Source organism: Pelodiscus sinensis, chromosome 1 (genome assembly GCF_052426305.1).
Source record: "Pelodiscus sinensis isolate ZL-2025 chromosome 1, ASM5242630v1, whole genome shotgun sequence".
Taxonomy (NCBI): Eukaryota; Metazoa; Chordata; order Testudines; family Trionychidae; genus Pelodiscus; species Pelodiscus sinensis.
The window spans coordinates 81622590-81638378 of NC_143052.1; the positions used below are offsets into that span (position 1 = coordinate 81622590).

The 15789-nt window shown below is 48.1% G+C and overlaps 1 protein-coding gene across 3 annotated transcripts in view; it reads right to left on the reverse strand.

Moving 5' to 3' along the window:
- Nucleotides 1-14062, reverse strand: part of EEA1 (early endosome antigen 1) — a 121082-nt gene extending 107020 nt beyond the window's left edge. The window contains exon 1 of one of the 3 annotated variants that reach the window (XR_016350202.1): nucleotides 13643-14062. Coding sequence is in view for 2 of the 3 variants with exons in the window: in XM_075933133.2 (XP_075789248.2) it covers nucleotides 13643-13666 (24 nt within the window). In the remaining variant the exon portion in view is untranslated. The remainder of the gene's footprint in view (nucleotides 1-13642) is intronic. The other 2 variants (XM_075933133.2, XM_075933141.2) reach the window with 2 other exon arrangements.
- Nucleotides 14063-15789: the final 1727 nt, after the last annotated feature.

Genomic DNA, 15789 nt, shown 5'->3' on the forward strand with positions numbered 1-15789 from the left:
GAGTGAAGCAGAATCCATAATGTACTTAAAAGATTTCTGATCACCAAAGATGATGACATAGACCCTACTTCTAAAAGTTTATAATCCATTCTAAAGGGTCAAAAATAGATTAAAGGTGGAAGAAAGGAATAAGATATACAGGCAGTCCCCGGGTTACGTACAAGATAGGGACTGTAGGTTTGTTCTTAAGTTGAATCTGTATGTAAGTCGGAACTGGCGTCAGCCGCTGCTGAAACTGATCAGTTTCAACCGCGGCTGAATCTGGATGCCAGTTCTGACTTACATACAGATTCAACTTAAGAAACCCAGGCGTCCCCAAGTCAGCTGCTGCTGAAACTGATCAGCAGCTGATTCCAGGAAGCCTGGGGCAGAGCAACTCTGCCTCAGGCTTCCTGAAGTCAGCTGCTAGTCAGTTTCAGCAGCGGCTGACTTGGGGACACCTGGGGCAGAGCAACTGGGGTGCTGCTGGGTTGCTCCAGTAGCGCGGCTCCTTGGCGCTACTGGAGCAACCCAGCAGCACCCCAGCTGCTCTGCCCCAGGCGTCCTGATTCAGCCGTTGCTGAAACTGACCAGCAGCGGCTGAATCAGGACGCCTGGGGCAGAGCAGCTGGGGTGATGCCGGGTTGGTCCGGAGCGGCACTGCGGGACCAACCCAGCAGCCCCCAGCTGCTCTACCCCAGGGGTAGGCAAGAAAAGCCTGGTCTGCTGGGGGGGGGGCACTAGCTGCACCCCCCCCCCAGCAGACCAGGGAGACGGGGGTGGCGGGACACCCAAGTCCTCCACGGCTTTGCTCCGTCTCCCTGGTCTGCTGACTTGGGAGACGCGGAGCAAAGCCGCAGAGCACGCCCGCAGCGGGACAGCTCGGGCGCGCCGCGGCTGTCCCACTGCTGGCGTGCTCCGAGGCTTTGCTCCCCATCTCCCTGGTCTGCTGGTCAGACCAGGGAGACGGAGAGCAAAGCCGCGGAGCACGCCCGCAGGGGGACAGCTCAAGCGCGCCCGGGCTGTCCCGCTGCGGGTGTGCTCCAAGGCTTTGCTCCCCATCTCCCTGCAGACCAGGCGGCGGCTTTGCTCGGGTGTCCCTGGTTTGTTGGGGGGGGGTCCAGCGGCTTTGCTGGACCCCCTCAGCAGACCAGGGAGACCGGGAGAAGCTTTTCTCGCCCCGGAGGACACGGGTGGCCCGGAGGACACGTAACATAAGTCGGATCCGCGTAAGTCGGGGACTGCCTGTATAAATGCATGACACAAATGTCAAGGTGATGCCTGGCACTCATTAGTAATTCTCATGATTTTTTTATTTTTTGGCATTGTATCAGCTATCATCTATTGCTTTATTACCAAACAGTTCATTTCCTTTAGACTTCACAACAGAAGCAGGTCTTAGGATGGGATTTAAAAATGAGATCAATATATAAACAGAGAAAGGGCATTCTATGGGTAGAGAGCAGGATGGAAAAAGTACAGACTGTGTTATAGGAAAGCAATGTATCAAGGCTGATAACATTGACGAAATGAAGGGGGGAGGGAGCAACATAAAAAATGAGGTCAGATAAGTAGGGAGGGGCAAAAGTATCATCCAAGGTCTCGAAGGCAGTGACAAAAGTTTCATAAGGCAGATAAGCTGCACTCAGGAAGCTATATGAAGTTAATAATACAATTATGTTTATAACACAGTAGCACCAACAACTTATGAACAATGTTGCATATTCTTGTGGAGGCACATGGAGGGATCCAAAGTGGAGAGCAAGGTAATAAGAATATATTAGGATTGGTTTTCATTTTTTTTAAACATTATGAAACTAATGGGTAAAATATTTAAGGAGGATTAAACTGCTGACATCACTATTTTCTAGAAAGGTCTGAAATATCCAGCAGCAAAGAGAATAGGAAAGTCTCATGATGCTTCTGAAGAACAACCTGTGCATAGGAATATTAGATATTAGCACAAGTTAAATGATATAATATGTAATTAAGAACATTTGCATATATTTAAGACAGTAATTATCCCTTCCCTTTCTTCATGACAAATAGCTTCTAACTTACAGGCACACCCTATGAGTTACATCTTTCTACAGTCAGTCAATAGTCAGCCGTCAGGTCAAACTACCACAAAATTATTCTGTTTAAAGCACGTCTACTATACGAACATCTGGAAACTTGCTAATAAATTTTACTAGATTTCCTCTAAATATAACTTTTCCTCAGCTATGGTCCAGAGATTCTTGCTGCCAGGTTGAGAGACTATTTGCAAGCCTTAGCAATTCTCTCCCCAGAGCAAAAAGATCTGAGAACAAACTTGCCCAGATCTGGTCTCCTAGAATCAGTGATGGCACAGTAGAGTGAACAGGCAGTAAAGGCATACAAGTACTGACTCCAGTGTACCAGAAAAACGTTCTCACAGGGATTTCTGAACCACGCCCAAATCTCATGTTCTGGTGATAAGATCTAATACACCAATTGTTAAGTATTAGAACTTATTACCACAACCTGAAGTTCTAGATGACAGAGGTGAATAAACACCATTAACAAATAATTAATGAAGGAACAGGGAGCTGCAATGTATCCAAAGAGGGACAACTTGTACAGGAAATTATTGTTGCCTAACTTGAACCTTAGGTATCTCATGTATGTTAGCCTTCTCAATATGGTGAACGATGAATCTCGAGTGTCCAACTCCAAAGCAATCTTGAGAAGGAATTCTGTTACTATACCAAATGTCTGTTTTATTCGAACATTTCTTGAAATCAGTGTTGGACACACTAGGGATGTAAAAGAGTAGTCTAATAGTTGACTACCCGAGAAGCCTAGGCTTCTCAGGTAGTTGAGTCTACTATTCACATTTCCCCCCTCTCCCCCGTTGCCTCTTTATCAGAGACATGAAGGGGGGGAGCAGAAGCTGGTGCTGGGGGAAGCCGGCTTAAACACCGGTTCCCCCCAGCACTGTCTCTGCAGTGCAGGGGTGTGGGTGGATACAGGGGAAGCAGAGGCGCAGTGGTTCTGCTTTTTAAATGCAGTAAGAGCCATCCCGCTCTGACTGCATTTAAAAGGCAGAAGTGCAGCACAGGACCCGGCGTGAGCCAAGACTGAATCAGTCCCAGCTCATACCAGGTTCCGAACCTATTCCCATGGCAGCTCTGTAGTTTAAATGTAGTAGGAGCCTGGCTGCCTGTGTAACCCACATACCCACACACAATTACTACGGGATTTTGCTGGCTGTTCCTGTTCATCAGGGAGTGAAGGGAAAGTGCACAGTTTGCTGCATTCCTCACTCTGGCTGGAGAGAACAGGGACAGACAAGTATGGGTCTGCCCCAGCCAGGGGACATGCAACCCTCTCTCAGCTGTGTCTGCTGGAGCTGCAGCTGTAATGGATATGCACTTCTCACCTGACCCCAAACTGCTACAGTTAAAGAGGGCTGGAGTAGTTCTCTCTCCCTAGGCCAGGCATGTCCAAAGTCCGGCCCACGGGCCAATTGCGGCCCGTGTTCCGATTTAATACGGCCCCCGCTTCCTCCCCCTCTCCTGGCTCCCCGGCGCTCTTTTGAACTGGCGCGTCCAGCTCGCCGCCGCCGCCCATGGCCTCCGCGGTCCTAGAGCCTGCCCTGTAGGGCACGTCCGCAGCCCTGCTCTCCCGCTCAGCTGCGGGTTCGCCCTGCCCCCGGGCCGCCGTGAGGCCGGCGTGCCCTGCACTCTCCGCCTGCCTCCGACCCTGCGGGCCCTCCGCCTTGGGGCTGAGAGTGCAGGGACAGCCCTCACGCATATTCACTTCTTCACATCTGGCCCTCTTTGAAAAAAGTTTGGACACCCCTGCCCTAGGCAAACCTACATACTGAACCTCTCATCCCCAGCCCCACCCCAGAGTAATGATTTAAATGAAGAATGTACATTTTCATTTTATTTCTAAAACAACAAAAACTAATTGATTTAAGGACTATGGATCTAAAAACCCATTTATTTAATTAACCAGTTAACTGTGATTAAAGGGGGGTGGGCAGTTGGGGGCCGCTCCAGCTGGCTGGGCTGGAGTTGGCCTCTTGCAGTGAACAGGGACTGCTTCGGCCAGGCTGGAGTGCACCACACCCACAGCAGGCCCTGCAGAGCAAGAGCAGCCTCCTAACCCTGGCAGGTAGGGAGCTGCTTCAGCCCCCACCAGTTAACCATAACTGGTAAGCCTCACCCATCAAGGATGAGGCTTCCCAGTTAACCTGTCACATCCGTATTAAAGACCCAAACAACACCAGGTAAATCTTCTCGTTTTCTATAACCAAGAACCCAATGATCCATGCTAATAGCTCTTCAAATTGTAAAAGAGAAAAAAAACAGAATCCTCAACAGCATAGATGAGAGGAACCAATAAAAAATATTCACTATATTTGACCACCAAAATTGCTACCTGGACCCAGATGTTCACCAGGAGTCTGACACTTTATTTACACTGGTATAAACAAGAAGTAGCTCTGCTGAAATCACTGGTGTTACCCTTGCATAAACAAGAGGAAAATCAGGCCAACATCATGATGGGTGTGTTGAGCAAAACTAATATTAGCATTCCTTAGACCAGAGCTACTCAACACATAGCCCACGGGCCACATGCAGCCCATGGCACATTTGTTCACGGCCCGCAGTGCAGTTTGAGTTTGGGTTTACACGGGGCTCAACACGCAGCCTGCAGATGGGATCCTTTGAACATGGTCTCCACTGGGAACACGCTCCACAACAGCGCGTCAATATAATGGTCTTCTGTTGATATACCTTTTAGTAGTTAAATTCCTGGACTGTCATTGCTCATTAAAAGTGCCATCATAAGGGTGGAAATCGGGGAAATATTGCATTTTGTTAAAATCAGCAGAACTGACTTAAATGGGGCCTGCGTGTTATGTAGTCTTGCCTTAAACTTTGTATTCATGCTCAACAGTGTGAAAGAAGCTATTTGCATATATGTTTGCATGTATATGCAACCACACTTAAGTTGCGGATCTCTGCGTGTGCTGAGAGTATGATTGTGGCCCATGGGGCTTCCAAAGTTGAGTAGCCCTGCTTTAGACTATTGAGCTCTCTAAGGGCACATCTACACAGCAGGGCTAAAGCAGAAATAATCTCCGCAATTTGAGCTACATCAATTGCGTAGCTGAAGTCGAAATAGCTTATTTCAGCTTTTGGCGCTGTCTACACAGCAGGAAGTCCGAGAAAGAGCACTCTTCCTCCAACTTCCCTTACTCCTCATAAAATGAGGGCTAAAGGATTCGGAGTAAGAAGTCCTCCAGCTTGACATTACTTTGAAATAACTGCTTGCAGTGTAGACGCAGACTGTGTTATTTCAGAATAATGTCAGTTATCACAAAATAACACTGCTGTGTAGACATATCTTCAGATTCACACCCATTAAGATCTGAAGGGTCTAATGATCAGGATCTGATGCTACATGTGAAAAGGAAAGGGGCTTTGCAGTAAGTAGGTATGTGGGCATTTTTAAATGGCTAGGATCCAAGTAGTGGATAATAATCCTTGGCTCCATTAATGTGCTCGAGGTTTCATCTAGAGATGTGAATGCTTAACCACTTAACCAGTAAGCCTCACCCTTAACAGGTAGGCTTCACTTGTTAAGGTTAATTAGTGGGGGCTAGAGCAGCTCCCCATTTGCCACAGGCAAGGGGCTGCTCCCCCGCAGTCAGGGGCTGCTCTAGCATCCTGACCAGACGCTTCTGTTCCTGGCAGGCCCAGGCACCCTGCAGGCAGGAACTGCTTCAGCCCAGCTGATGCAGCCCCTGCCTGCGGTGGGGGGGCAGGGAACACTACTCCAGCCAGCAGCAGGCCAGGGGACTACTCCATCTGGGCTGGAGCAGCTCCTCCTTTAATCAGTTAAACAATCTGTTTAACTGATTATCTAATTAAACAGGACTTTACAACCCTAGTGTTATCTGTTTTTGAACTAATGAAATCAGGTCTTTGAAAAAGGACTGTCATACTGCTCTAAGCACCTTTATGTTATCCAAAGGGGAGAGAAAAAAAAATCAATAGATTCTACCGGGAAGACAGAAGAAATCTCTTCCATTCTAATAATTAAGCATTTGTTTCCTGTAATATGCACAGAGTACTAGGTGTTGTACATACAATAAAGGAATCATGGTTCCCACCCTGAAGAGCTTACAGGACTAAAATGCTGTCGGTTCCACCTACTCCTATTGTAAAATTTCATCTCTAATGTGCACATGCCCAGACAAAAGACTTATCTAACTTAGCAGGAGGAGGATGGTATGAGAATATAGCATCTTGTTATTACTCTACACTTCTTCACTTTCAAACGCTATGAATTTGAGACAGAAGCACTTTTCCACACAGTACATGAGCGGTGGCCATGTTGAACAAAGGTTATGCCCAGACATCATTCTTGTATCCAATGGCACTGAGGAACCACAAAGTATATGCATGTTCAATGAGCTGCTCGACTGAGTATAATGGAGAGACTTTCCTAGAGGCCCTAATTACAGAGAAATTTTGATTCTCAAAACCTCAGAGCCAACTAGGTTCCCATATGTTCAAATGTCTCCGGTACACAATTTATCCCAAATGGTAATAGACCTTGCCGATATGAAGAGAACATCTACACTAAGGGATGTACCTTTTCTACACCCCTTGCAGTTAAAGCAGGTCTTTGGTTTTATCCTTCAAGACCTAAAATTCAAAAAAATGCTACTTCCTGTACTTCAGCCATAAAGCCTTCAAATAGAAAGATGGAAGTACAGAAAAATAAGTTAACTTGCTAACTTTGGCAGTGATACACAGAGACCATTCTTTATCCCACCTACATAGGAGGGGGAAAAAAAGATAGTAGACAAATGGGCATTTTTAGACCCATACTTATGGAACGTATGCCTCTAGAGCAGAGGATGAACTAATGCCAAGAGTATGGATCTGATCATGGGCAGTTGGTATTCTAAACTAGAAGGCTTTTCCTTGCCAAATGGCCTGCCTGGCCCTGCCCACGCTCTACCTCCAGAACGCCTGCTGTAGACCTTCTAGGGACGGAGTGTTGCTGCTCCCAGGGCCTGCCCTCCCCATGCTATGAGACTGGGGAGTCTGGGGTATGCGCATGGCAAGGATGTTAAAATGCAGTTATCAAGTTAATCGTATAGCTGATAAAATTTTATCGACTATATGATTAGTCGATAGGACTTCTCTGCAGAGGCACAGTGGGGATAGTTCACGAGCCGGCTCAAGCTGGGACTAAGCAGTCCTGGCCTGTGCTACCTCCAGGAGCCACCGGTGCTGCAGCTCTCAATTTTAAATGTAATAAGAGCCGCTGGGCTCTTACTAGTGATGTCAACAACTAATCAACTACTCAACAATCCAATAAGCAAAAGCTTATTGGATGGGCAACATACTAGTCGACTAGTTGCTTCTCCGCCCACCCCCACTCCCCTAGCTGCCTCTATCAGAAAGAGGAAGCAAGGGGCGGGGAAAAGAAAGGAGTGCTAGGGGGAATCAGCTTAAAAGCCAGCTCCAGCTCCATGGGAGGGAGCAGGGGCGCAGTGGTAGCATTCCACATCTGAAATGTACAAAAGTCCCCACTGGGGCTCTTGTACATTTCAAAGCGGAAGCACAGCATGGAGCCTGGGGTCAGCAAAGGACTCAGAGAGTCCCCTGCTGATCCCCTGCTCCACGTTTCAATCTTGTACATTTCCAAGGCAGAACTCTGCAGGGCACTTCCACCTTCGAAATTTAACAATAGCCCAGCAGGTTCTTGCTTCATTTCAAAGCGGGAGCACCCTTATGGACTATCGAATAGTCGATGGAAATTCCATCGACTGTTTGATTAGTTGATTAATCTAATATTAACATCCCTAGTACTTACTACATTTAAAATACAGAGGTGCAGCGATCAGCACGAGCCAACACTGCTCGGTCCCAGCTCATGCTGAGTCCAGCAGCCTCTGTTCGTGGTGGGCAGCCCTGTCCACCGCAAACAGGAGCTAGTGACGTAGCATCCTCTGATAGAGGCAGCAGGGGGGAACAGGAGACATCCCAGAGACGATGCTGGGGAGAACCTGCTTTTTTGCCTGCTCCCCCCAGCACCAGCTCCTGTTCCTCCCCTCCCACTTGCTGCCTCTCTTTGAACCCAGGAAGAGAGTGGAAGAAGACTGATGCCCTTATGGTTTTCTTGTTTGTCTGTCTTTTTATTCACTCCTGTATACATTTTGAAAATAAAACATACATCAAAATATTGCAAACACTTTTACAAATTAAAATTCTGAGGCACTTAAGTATAGGTAACACTGAAAAAATGATTATGTAAAACTAGCACCTTCTTATTCAATGTATCTGCTTCCTACGTGCCGGAGTTATATTTGTTTATTTTAACTACAAGTTTACTACTAACTATAAGTCAATATAGTAGCTGAAAAACCAGATGAACTACTGTTTGAAAACCAGGTCACTTATACACACACACATACACACACTTGTTTATTTTAAATTTGGAAACCTAACACATCTCATGGAATCACTGACACTATAAAACAAGGACCCCCACCATGTCACTTTTAGTCTTTCCCCTGTGTGCAGCTGTACTCTAACTCCAACTTATTAATAGTGTTCTTTTAAACATTTTTCAAATTAGATTTATATCAACCTCTTTAAAAATAAATGAAAACATAACATTGTAGACATGAAGCTACACCATTTGCTCAGCAGAGATTTAAATACAGCATAAGGATACTACTGTTCAATCATTCTGAATTCCCTAACAAACAAGTAAATGCAAGAATCAATATACAAAAAAAAGACAGCACTTGTTTAAGTCTCTGCTCCTGAGCAACTTTTAGTATATCAGTTTTGTCCCTTTCTTTTACTAGTTGTGTATTCTATTTACAAAAAAAAAAAAAAGCCTATAGGCCAGACTCATTCACAAACTCATTTTTCCTTCAGAATTTTAATGAGAAAAGGACAATTTGCTAGTTATGAAAAGGTAATTTCACATTAACGTTACCGAAGATCATTACATGTCCTCGGTACATCGCTTTTTATACAAGGAAGCTGATTACACAATCCTATTACAGTACGTAAATTAATTCACGTGCTAGAAATGCTACATACTATACAGGCAGTCCCCGGGTTACGTACAAAATAGGGACTGTAGGTTTGCTCTTAAGTTGAATCTGTAAGTCGGAACTGGTGTCCAGATTCAGCCGCTGCTGAAACTGACCACCAGTTCTGACTTACATACAGAATCAACTTAAGAACCCCAGGTGTCCCCAAGTCAGCTGCTGCTGAAACTGATCAGCAGCTGATTCCAGGAAGCCCGGGGCAGAGCAACTCTGCCTGGGGCTTCCTGTAGTCAGCGCTGGTCAGTTTCAGCAGAAGCTGACTTGGGGATGCCTGGGGCAGAGCAGCTGGGGTGCTGCCGGGTTGCTCCAGTAGCGCCCAGAGCAGCGCTGCGGGACCAACCGGCAGTGCCCCAGCTGCTCTGCCAAAGGCGTCTGGAGAAAAGCCTAGTCTGCTGGGGGGGGGGAGCGTATTAGCTGCACCCCCCACCCCATCTCAGCAGACCAGGAAGACGCGGGCAGCGGACCGAGACGCACCGCGGTCCCGCCACCTGGGTCCTCCGCGGCTTTGCTCCCCGTCTCCCTGGTCTGCCAGGGAGACGGGGAGAAAAGCCTCTGAGGACGCCAGCAGCGGGACAGCCGTGGGGTGTCTGGGCTGTCCCGCTGCCAGCTTCCCCGAGGCTTTGCAAAGCCGCCTGGGCTGCCTCGCTGCCCAAACCCCCCGCAGCTTTGCAAAGCCTCGGGGAAGCTGGCAGTGGGACAGCCCAGACGCCCCGCGGCTGTCCCGCTGCTGGCGTCCTCAGAGGCTTTGCTCCCCGTCTCCCTGGTCTGCCAGGGAGACGGGGAGCAAAGCCGCAGAGGACCCAGGTGGCGGGACCGCGGTGCGTCTCGGTCCGCCGCCCGCGTCTTCCTGGTCTGCTGGGGGGGGGGGGGAGGGTGCAGCTAGTACGCCCCCCCCCCAGCAGACTAGGCTTTTCTCCAGATGCCTGTGGCAGAGCAGCTGGGGCACTGCCGGTTGGTCCCGCAGCGCCGCTCTGGGTGCTACTGGACCAACCCGGCAGCACCCCAGCTGCTCTGCCCCAGGCGTCCTGATTCAGCCGCTGCTGCCCGAGCCCCCCCCCCGCGGCTTTGCTCCGCGTCTTCCTGGTCTGCAGCCCCGGAGTACACGGGCGGCAGGACCGCGAGGTCCCGCAGTCCGTGTCCTCCGGGGTAGCCCCGTTCGTAACTGCGGATCCGACATAAGTCGGATCCGCGTAAGTCGGGGACTGCCTGTATAATATTATGTTTTACTTATTTTGAAGAGCGCCGGCTGCTTTACAGACAGGCAAAATGAAACAGTTCCTGCCCTAAAGGACAGTGTCTTCAGCCCACATCTTGCAATCAGATCCATGCAGGCAGATCCTTGCCTCTACACGGAGACCCAAAGAAGTCAATGGGGCTCCATATGAAAGCAAAGGTCCATCCATCCAAACCTGATTGCAGGAATGGAGCCTAAAAGACGATATATAAAAAACAGATAAGACACAAGATGTAATACAAAAGATGACTAAGCCCTTATATTCAACACATCATTTTGGTTCAAAAGAGGGGAGAAATGAAAAAAAGACCCACACTCGATTGGTTATGCCAACTTCAAAAACCAAAATGAGCTATGAGTATTCTGTTTATTTTCTATTATGAAAAAACACTGAAAGTGTACTTTTGAAAGAAAAATATCACAATTAATCACAAGTGTCTCGTATTTTGCCAATTCAACATAGGGTCCTACCAAGTTCACAGTCCACTCTGGTCAATTTCATGGCCGAGAAAAAAAGGGGGGGAACTTAAATTAGTCAATTTCACATTTTCAGGTGTTTACATCTGAAACTTCACCCTATTCTAACAGTGGGGTCCCAACACAAAAAGGAGTCACGGTGGAAGGGAATCATGAAACTATTGCAATTATGGGACTGCCACCATTACATCTGCCCTGCTGCTGGCAAGAATGCAGCCTTCAAAGCTGGACAGCCACCCAGCTCTAAAGCCAGTACCACTGCTAGCAACAGCACAGAAATGGGAGGATACCATATGTCCAGTTTTCCCAACAGCATGGAGGGCTGACAGCTGGAGCTGCAGCCTCTCCATACATGTGTGTGAGAGACAGCTCAAGCCACAGCCCCTCCATAGGAAAATGGAAGAACAGTTCAAACTGTGTAGCACCCCACAGATATGGGAATTTCCCAGAAGTGAATCTGACCCATCTCAGGAATGTCCCCTATAAGGAAAGAAGAAGTGTTGTCTCTCCCCATCTCCTGTTGGCATTAATGCTGGAGTGCTGTGCTGGGTAGGATCCACAGCTGGACACCAGATTTCACAGGAAAGATCAGATTTCACAGTCTATGATGCATTTTTCATGACCATGAATTTGGTAGAAGCTTAATCATATACCAGGAGCTGCTTCCAACATAACGACATACAACTATTTGTATAAATTCAACATAATTTGTTGTTAAAGGGACACTCTGAACTTAATCATATGTTATAAGCATACATTTCTTTATCAGTATTGCAAATAAAGAAAATGAAAGATTTTTAAAAGTTCACAGTCACTATGCCTTTTGCTTATATTTTGTATTTCCTTCAACTTGAACAATAAAAAAAGTCAATGAAATGAGTTTCATTTTTGCTCAGTTAGTTCTAGTTTGAGTTTCAAAAAGAACAGGAAAATGCTTATTTGTTTTAAAACAAACTATCTTTTCTGAAATTGTAAAAATGTAGAAACATTTATATTGGCTCTACATTCTATAATAGAGCATGTAAATTAAATTTCTATTTTAGGTCATATTTCCAGCAACTGTGTTAAGTTTTTATTAACAGCAGCTCCTTTCTCAGGAGCAAATGAAAAACACCTAATGTTAATAGTACCTAAAATGATCAGTACCAGAAGTAAAGTTTCCATGATTTTTACTGTTACCGTATTAATTCTTTGGAAATCACATTTTAGGCAGGAAACCATTCCTTGTTAACTGTAACTTAAAATCAGCAAAAGGAAAAATTTTGATTGATTAGAAACTATGGCAGAAATACAGAGTGATGCACAAGAAAGTCAGTCACCCCAAGCTGAGAAGTACACCAGTCAGGTCACAGATATCCTTCCTTCTCATGTATAACAAGGATTTGTCCTCATTATTGCAATACATGTTCCTTACAAAGAGTATTTTAGAACAACTTCAAAAGCCTTCAAACCTTTTCACAAATATGCTTGTGAAAACAGGCAACATTTAAAGCTGGTGTCAAGTAGCAAAGTTAGCTATTTTCACCACTTATATGTGACTAAGTTCTACATGACACTGACATTGCAAGAAAGCTATGCAGGAATTAGAGCTCACCCTTTCAACTCACTGGGTGACTCAACTCTATTCTGTACATCCCACCACTGAACACTAACCATGAAGGCATTCCCTTTGTACTTTGAACCAGTATCCAATCCCAATAGAAACCAAATGCTGGTTTTGACAACTGTCATCTATCATAGAATCATAGAATACTAGGACTGGAAGGGACCTCAGAGGTTATGTTTTGAGGCACAATAATATTGCATGGCCAACATCTATGTAAACCACAAACAACCGATTAGGAAAACAGGTACCACAACAATGTAGTAGCAAGATAAACAGCTACGTTTTTGTTACTGTTGTTGTTGTTGTTTGTTTTTTAAAGACAGGTGAGCAAAGCAGGAGAGGCAGGGTTCAGAATCAAATAGCACATGTGGATTTTTAAACCCTAGCTAAAGTTACACAAGTAATAAAGGAGACGGATGGTTGGTAGATTTTGGCATCCTGGCTTGCATTTGTATGTCATTTGACTTTACAGTGTATAAATATCAAAGGCCAGAAGAAAGTGGTATGGAAATATCCTACCTAGTATTATTGTGGGTCTGAGTTACAGAATGGGAGACTTCAGTTTTTGATCTTCTGTGAGTGCATGCTCCAAGAGCTTCAGGGGGAGATGCAGGAAATGTATGTTTAATAACACAAGACTTAGAGACTGAGTAATGTCTTCCAATCCCAGGGAGACACCTCCCTGCCAGAGAGCTCTGCCTTTAACCCTCTCCTGACACTACACCAGGCCTCCAGCACCAGGGGGGCACCACCTACTGCAGCTAAAGTCAAGAGAAGAGGAGCTGGGACCCGGGCCTGCATCTCTCAGCTCCCTCTCTCTAGTGGATTCCCTGGCCTCGGCCTGCACCAGGTAGGGCAGAAACAATGCGGGGCACGCGAAGCGGCCCTGCCCAGACCAGACTAAAAGTGTGAGCGTGTCGGAGGCGGGGGCACTGCCTGGATCCTGCCTGGTACCGATCCCTCTGGGGAGACGGGAACCTCCACCCCCCCCCCCCCCCGGCCCTGCCGCCAGCTGGCTGCCCCACAGCTAGGAGGGGCGAGGGGGGCTGTGTAGCAGGGAAGGTGCCTCCCCCAGGAAGGGGCAGGGCGGGGCCCGCCGGCGGCCCGGCCTGGGGTGCCATGCTGCTGCCACACGCGCCGCCTGCCCGCTGCCCCGCCGCGGCCAGCAGGAAGCGGCGCCGCCTCCCCACGCGGCGGCCCGGGCCGGCCGCTGTCACCCTCTTACCCGCTGCAAAATCCTCCTCAACATGGCTCCGGCGGCCCGGCCCGCGGACGCGGCGCCGGGGAGGAGGGGGGCGGGGGGACCCGGCCCGCGCGCTCGGTGACAGCGGGGGCTGCCCGCCGGGGAGGAGGAGGAGGAGCCGCCGCCGCAGCGGCCGAGGGGCGGGACGGCAGCGCAGCCTCCGCCAGTGACGGCAGCCGCCGGGCGGGGAGCCCGGCCTAGGGGCGGGGCCTTGCCGCTCGGGAGCGCCGGCCTGTCCCGCAGGCTGGGCCGGGAGCGCTCCGGCCTCCTCTGCGGGCCGCAGCCGGGGGAAGCGGCGCCGCCTGCTTGCGCTGAGCGGGGCCCGGCGGGGCTGCACCGCCGCTCCCCAGCTGGGCCCTCGCTGCCTGAGGGACCGGCTCCTTCCTTCCCTCCCACCCCGCCTGCGGCCCCCTGGCCCTGGAGGTGCCTGGCTCTCCGCCGCGGGGCATTCCGCCACAATTAGCTGCAGCTGGTGGGCCCAGGATACCACAGACAAGGTGGGCGAGGTAATGGCTTTTCTTGGACCCACCCACTTGCGTTGAGAGCCAGGCCAGAAGCGCCACAGCCTGGCTCTTCCCCCCCCAGCAGAAGTGGGGCCAATACAAATTCTTCTCTCACCCTCCTTGTCTGCCTAGGACTCAGGACATAGAGCAAGAGGAGGAGTGAACCAAGACACAAGGGTTCTCATTACACCAGTTAGGGCTGTGCATACATTTCCTCTTTAAAACACTGGATTCTAGGACCATACCCTACTGGAATCACAACTATAAATGCTGTGGATACCTCAAAATAGTTGCCCACAAAAGTACCGTTGAGACTATGCTGAACTGTTGCAGAGACTAGCGACAATCAGCTATCCCTGCAACTGATGAATGTATTTTTTCACTTAAGTTAAAAAAAGGAGTTAAACACACATGTAAATCCCATTCACTGATATTTAATCTATTTCTGAAGTGTTCAGTGACTCAAGATTCCCCCCCCCCCCCCTTGGACAAATCCTAGTCCTAATGAATCAAATGGAAAACTACTGCTGGCCCCTAAAGAACAAGAATTTCCTTAAACATAGAAAATTCAGTTGTACTAATCCACAGAATTTGGAAGCAAAGATTACTAGCCTTGAATATGTTACATGACAGGATGGATAGACCATGGGCTCCCAAATTGTAAGACTGCTTCATAGTATGAGAACTTAGTTAAGTAATTAGTATTTATTTATAATCGCTATATAATAGGTATTTTTACCTCCCTGGTTTTTCAGTATTTTTAAACTGCTTCTTTAACATGTTTTTTAATTACTTTTGAGAACTTGGTTATTTCCTTTGTGCTGTATTGTTACCCCATGCACACACCTTGGCTATGTCTACACTGGCGCAATGTTGCGCCAGAGCTATGCAAATGAGGCTAAGCATGGAATATTGCCGAGCCTCATTTGCATATCTAATGAGCCACCATTTTTGCAGAAGAGGCTTTTGCGCAAGAAGGAGCTGTCTACCCTGCCCCTTCTTGCGCAAGAAAAACCCTCTTATGCAATGCCGTTATTCCTGAAAATAATCAGCGTAGGTCCACTCCTCATGCCTAGGAATCTGGAAATCTGCTTTGTTCTCAGGTCCATCAGGGAGTTTGGTCTGTTGGGCCTCTTTGCCCCTTTTAGGGATGTTGTCCCTGGGTGGTTCTCTAGCAGTCTGCTGGCCCGAGTTCCTTTCTTCTGCCTGTTCACTCCTCTTTAGCTGCCCTGCCAGTCTCCTTCCTAGCCCTTTGATCCTCCCAGCTGCTGTTAGCCTACCAATCAGCAGTGTCTGGCAATGCCTGTATTAAACCTTTGGTTTCTGAGCTAGCATGCAGGAACATACATCCCATGACAGCCTCGAGCCTGATGGGCAGCATCCTAGGCCTGCTTCCTAACCCCTCTTGGCCCAGTGTAGGGTTCTACATCTCATCAGAGGCACCCTAAAAGGCTCATTCCCCACAGAACCTCAGGCACTTGGTGAAAGGATCAGATGAAGTGGAGCTGGCACATCACCTTGGCCATGATGTCCTCCTGTCTCAAAAGAACAAGGACTTGTCAGAGACTTGGCTGCCCCCAGGAATCTGGGAGGATTAATGGCAACTGACACCCTGGGATAAATTCA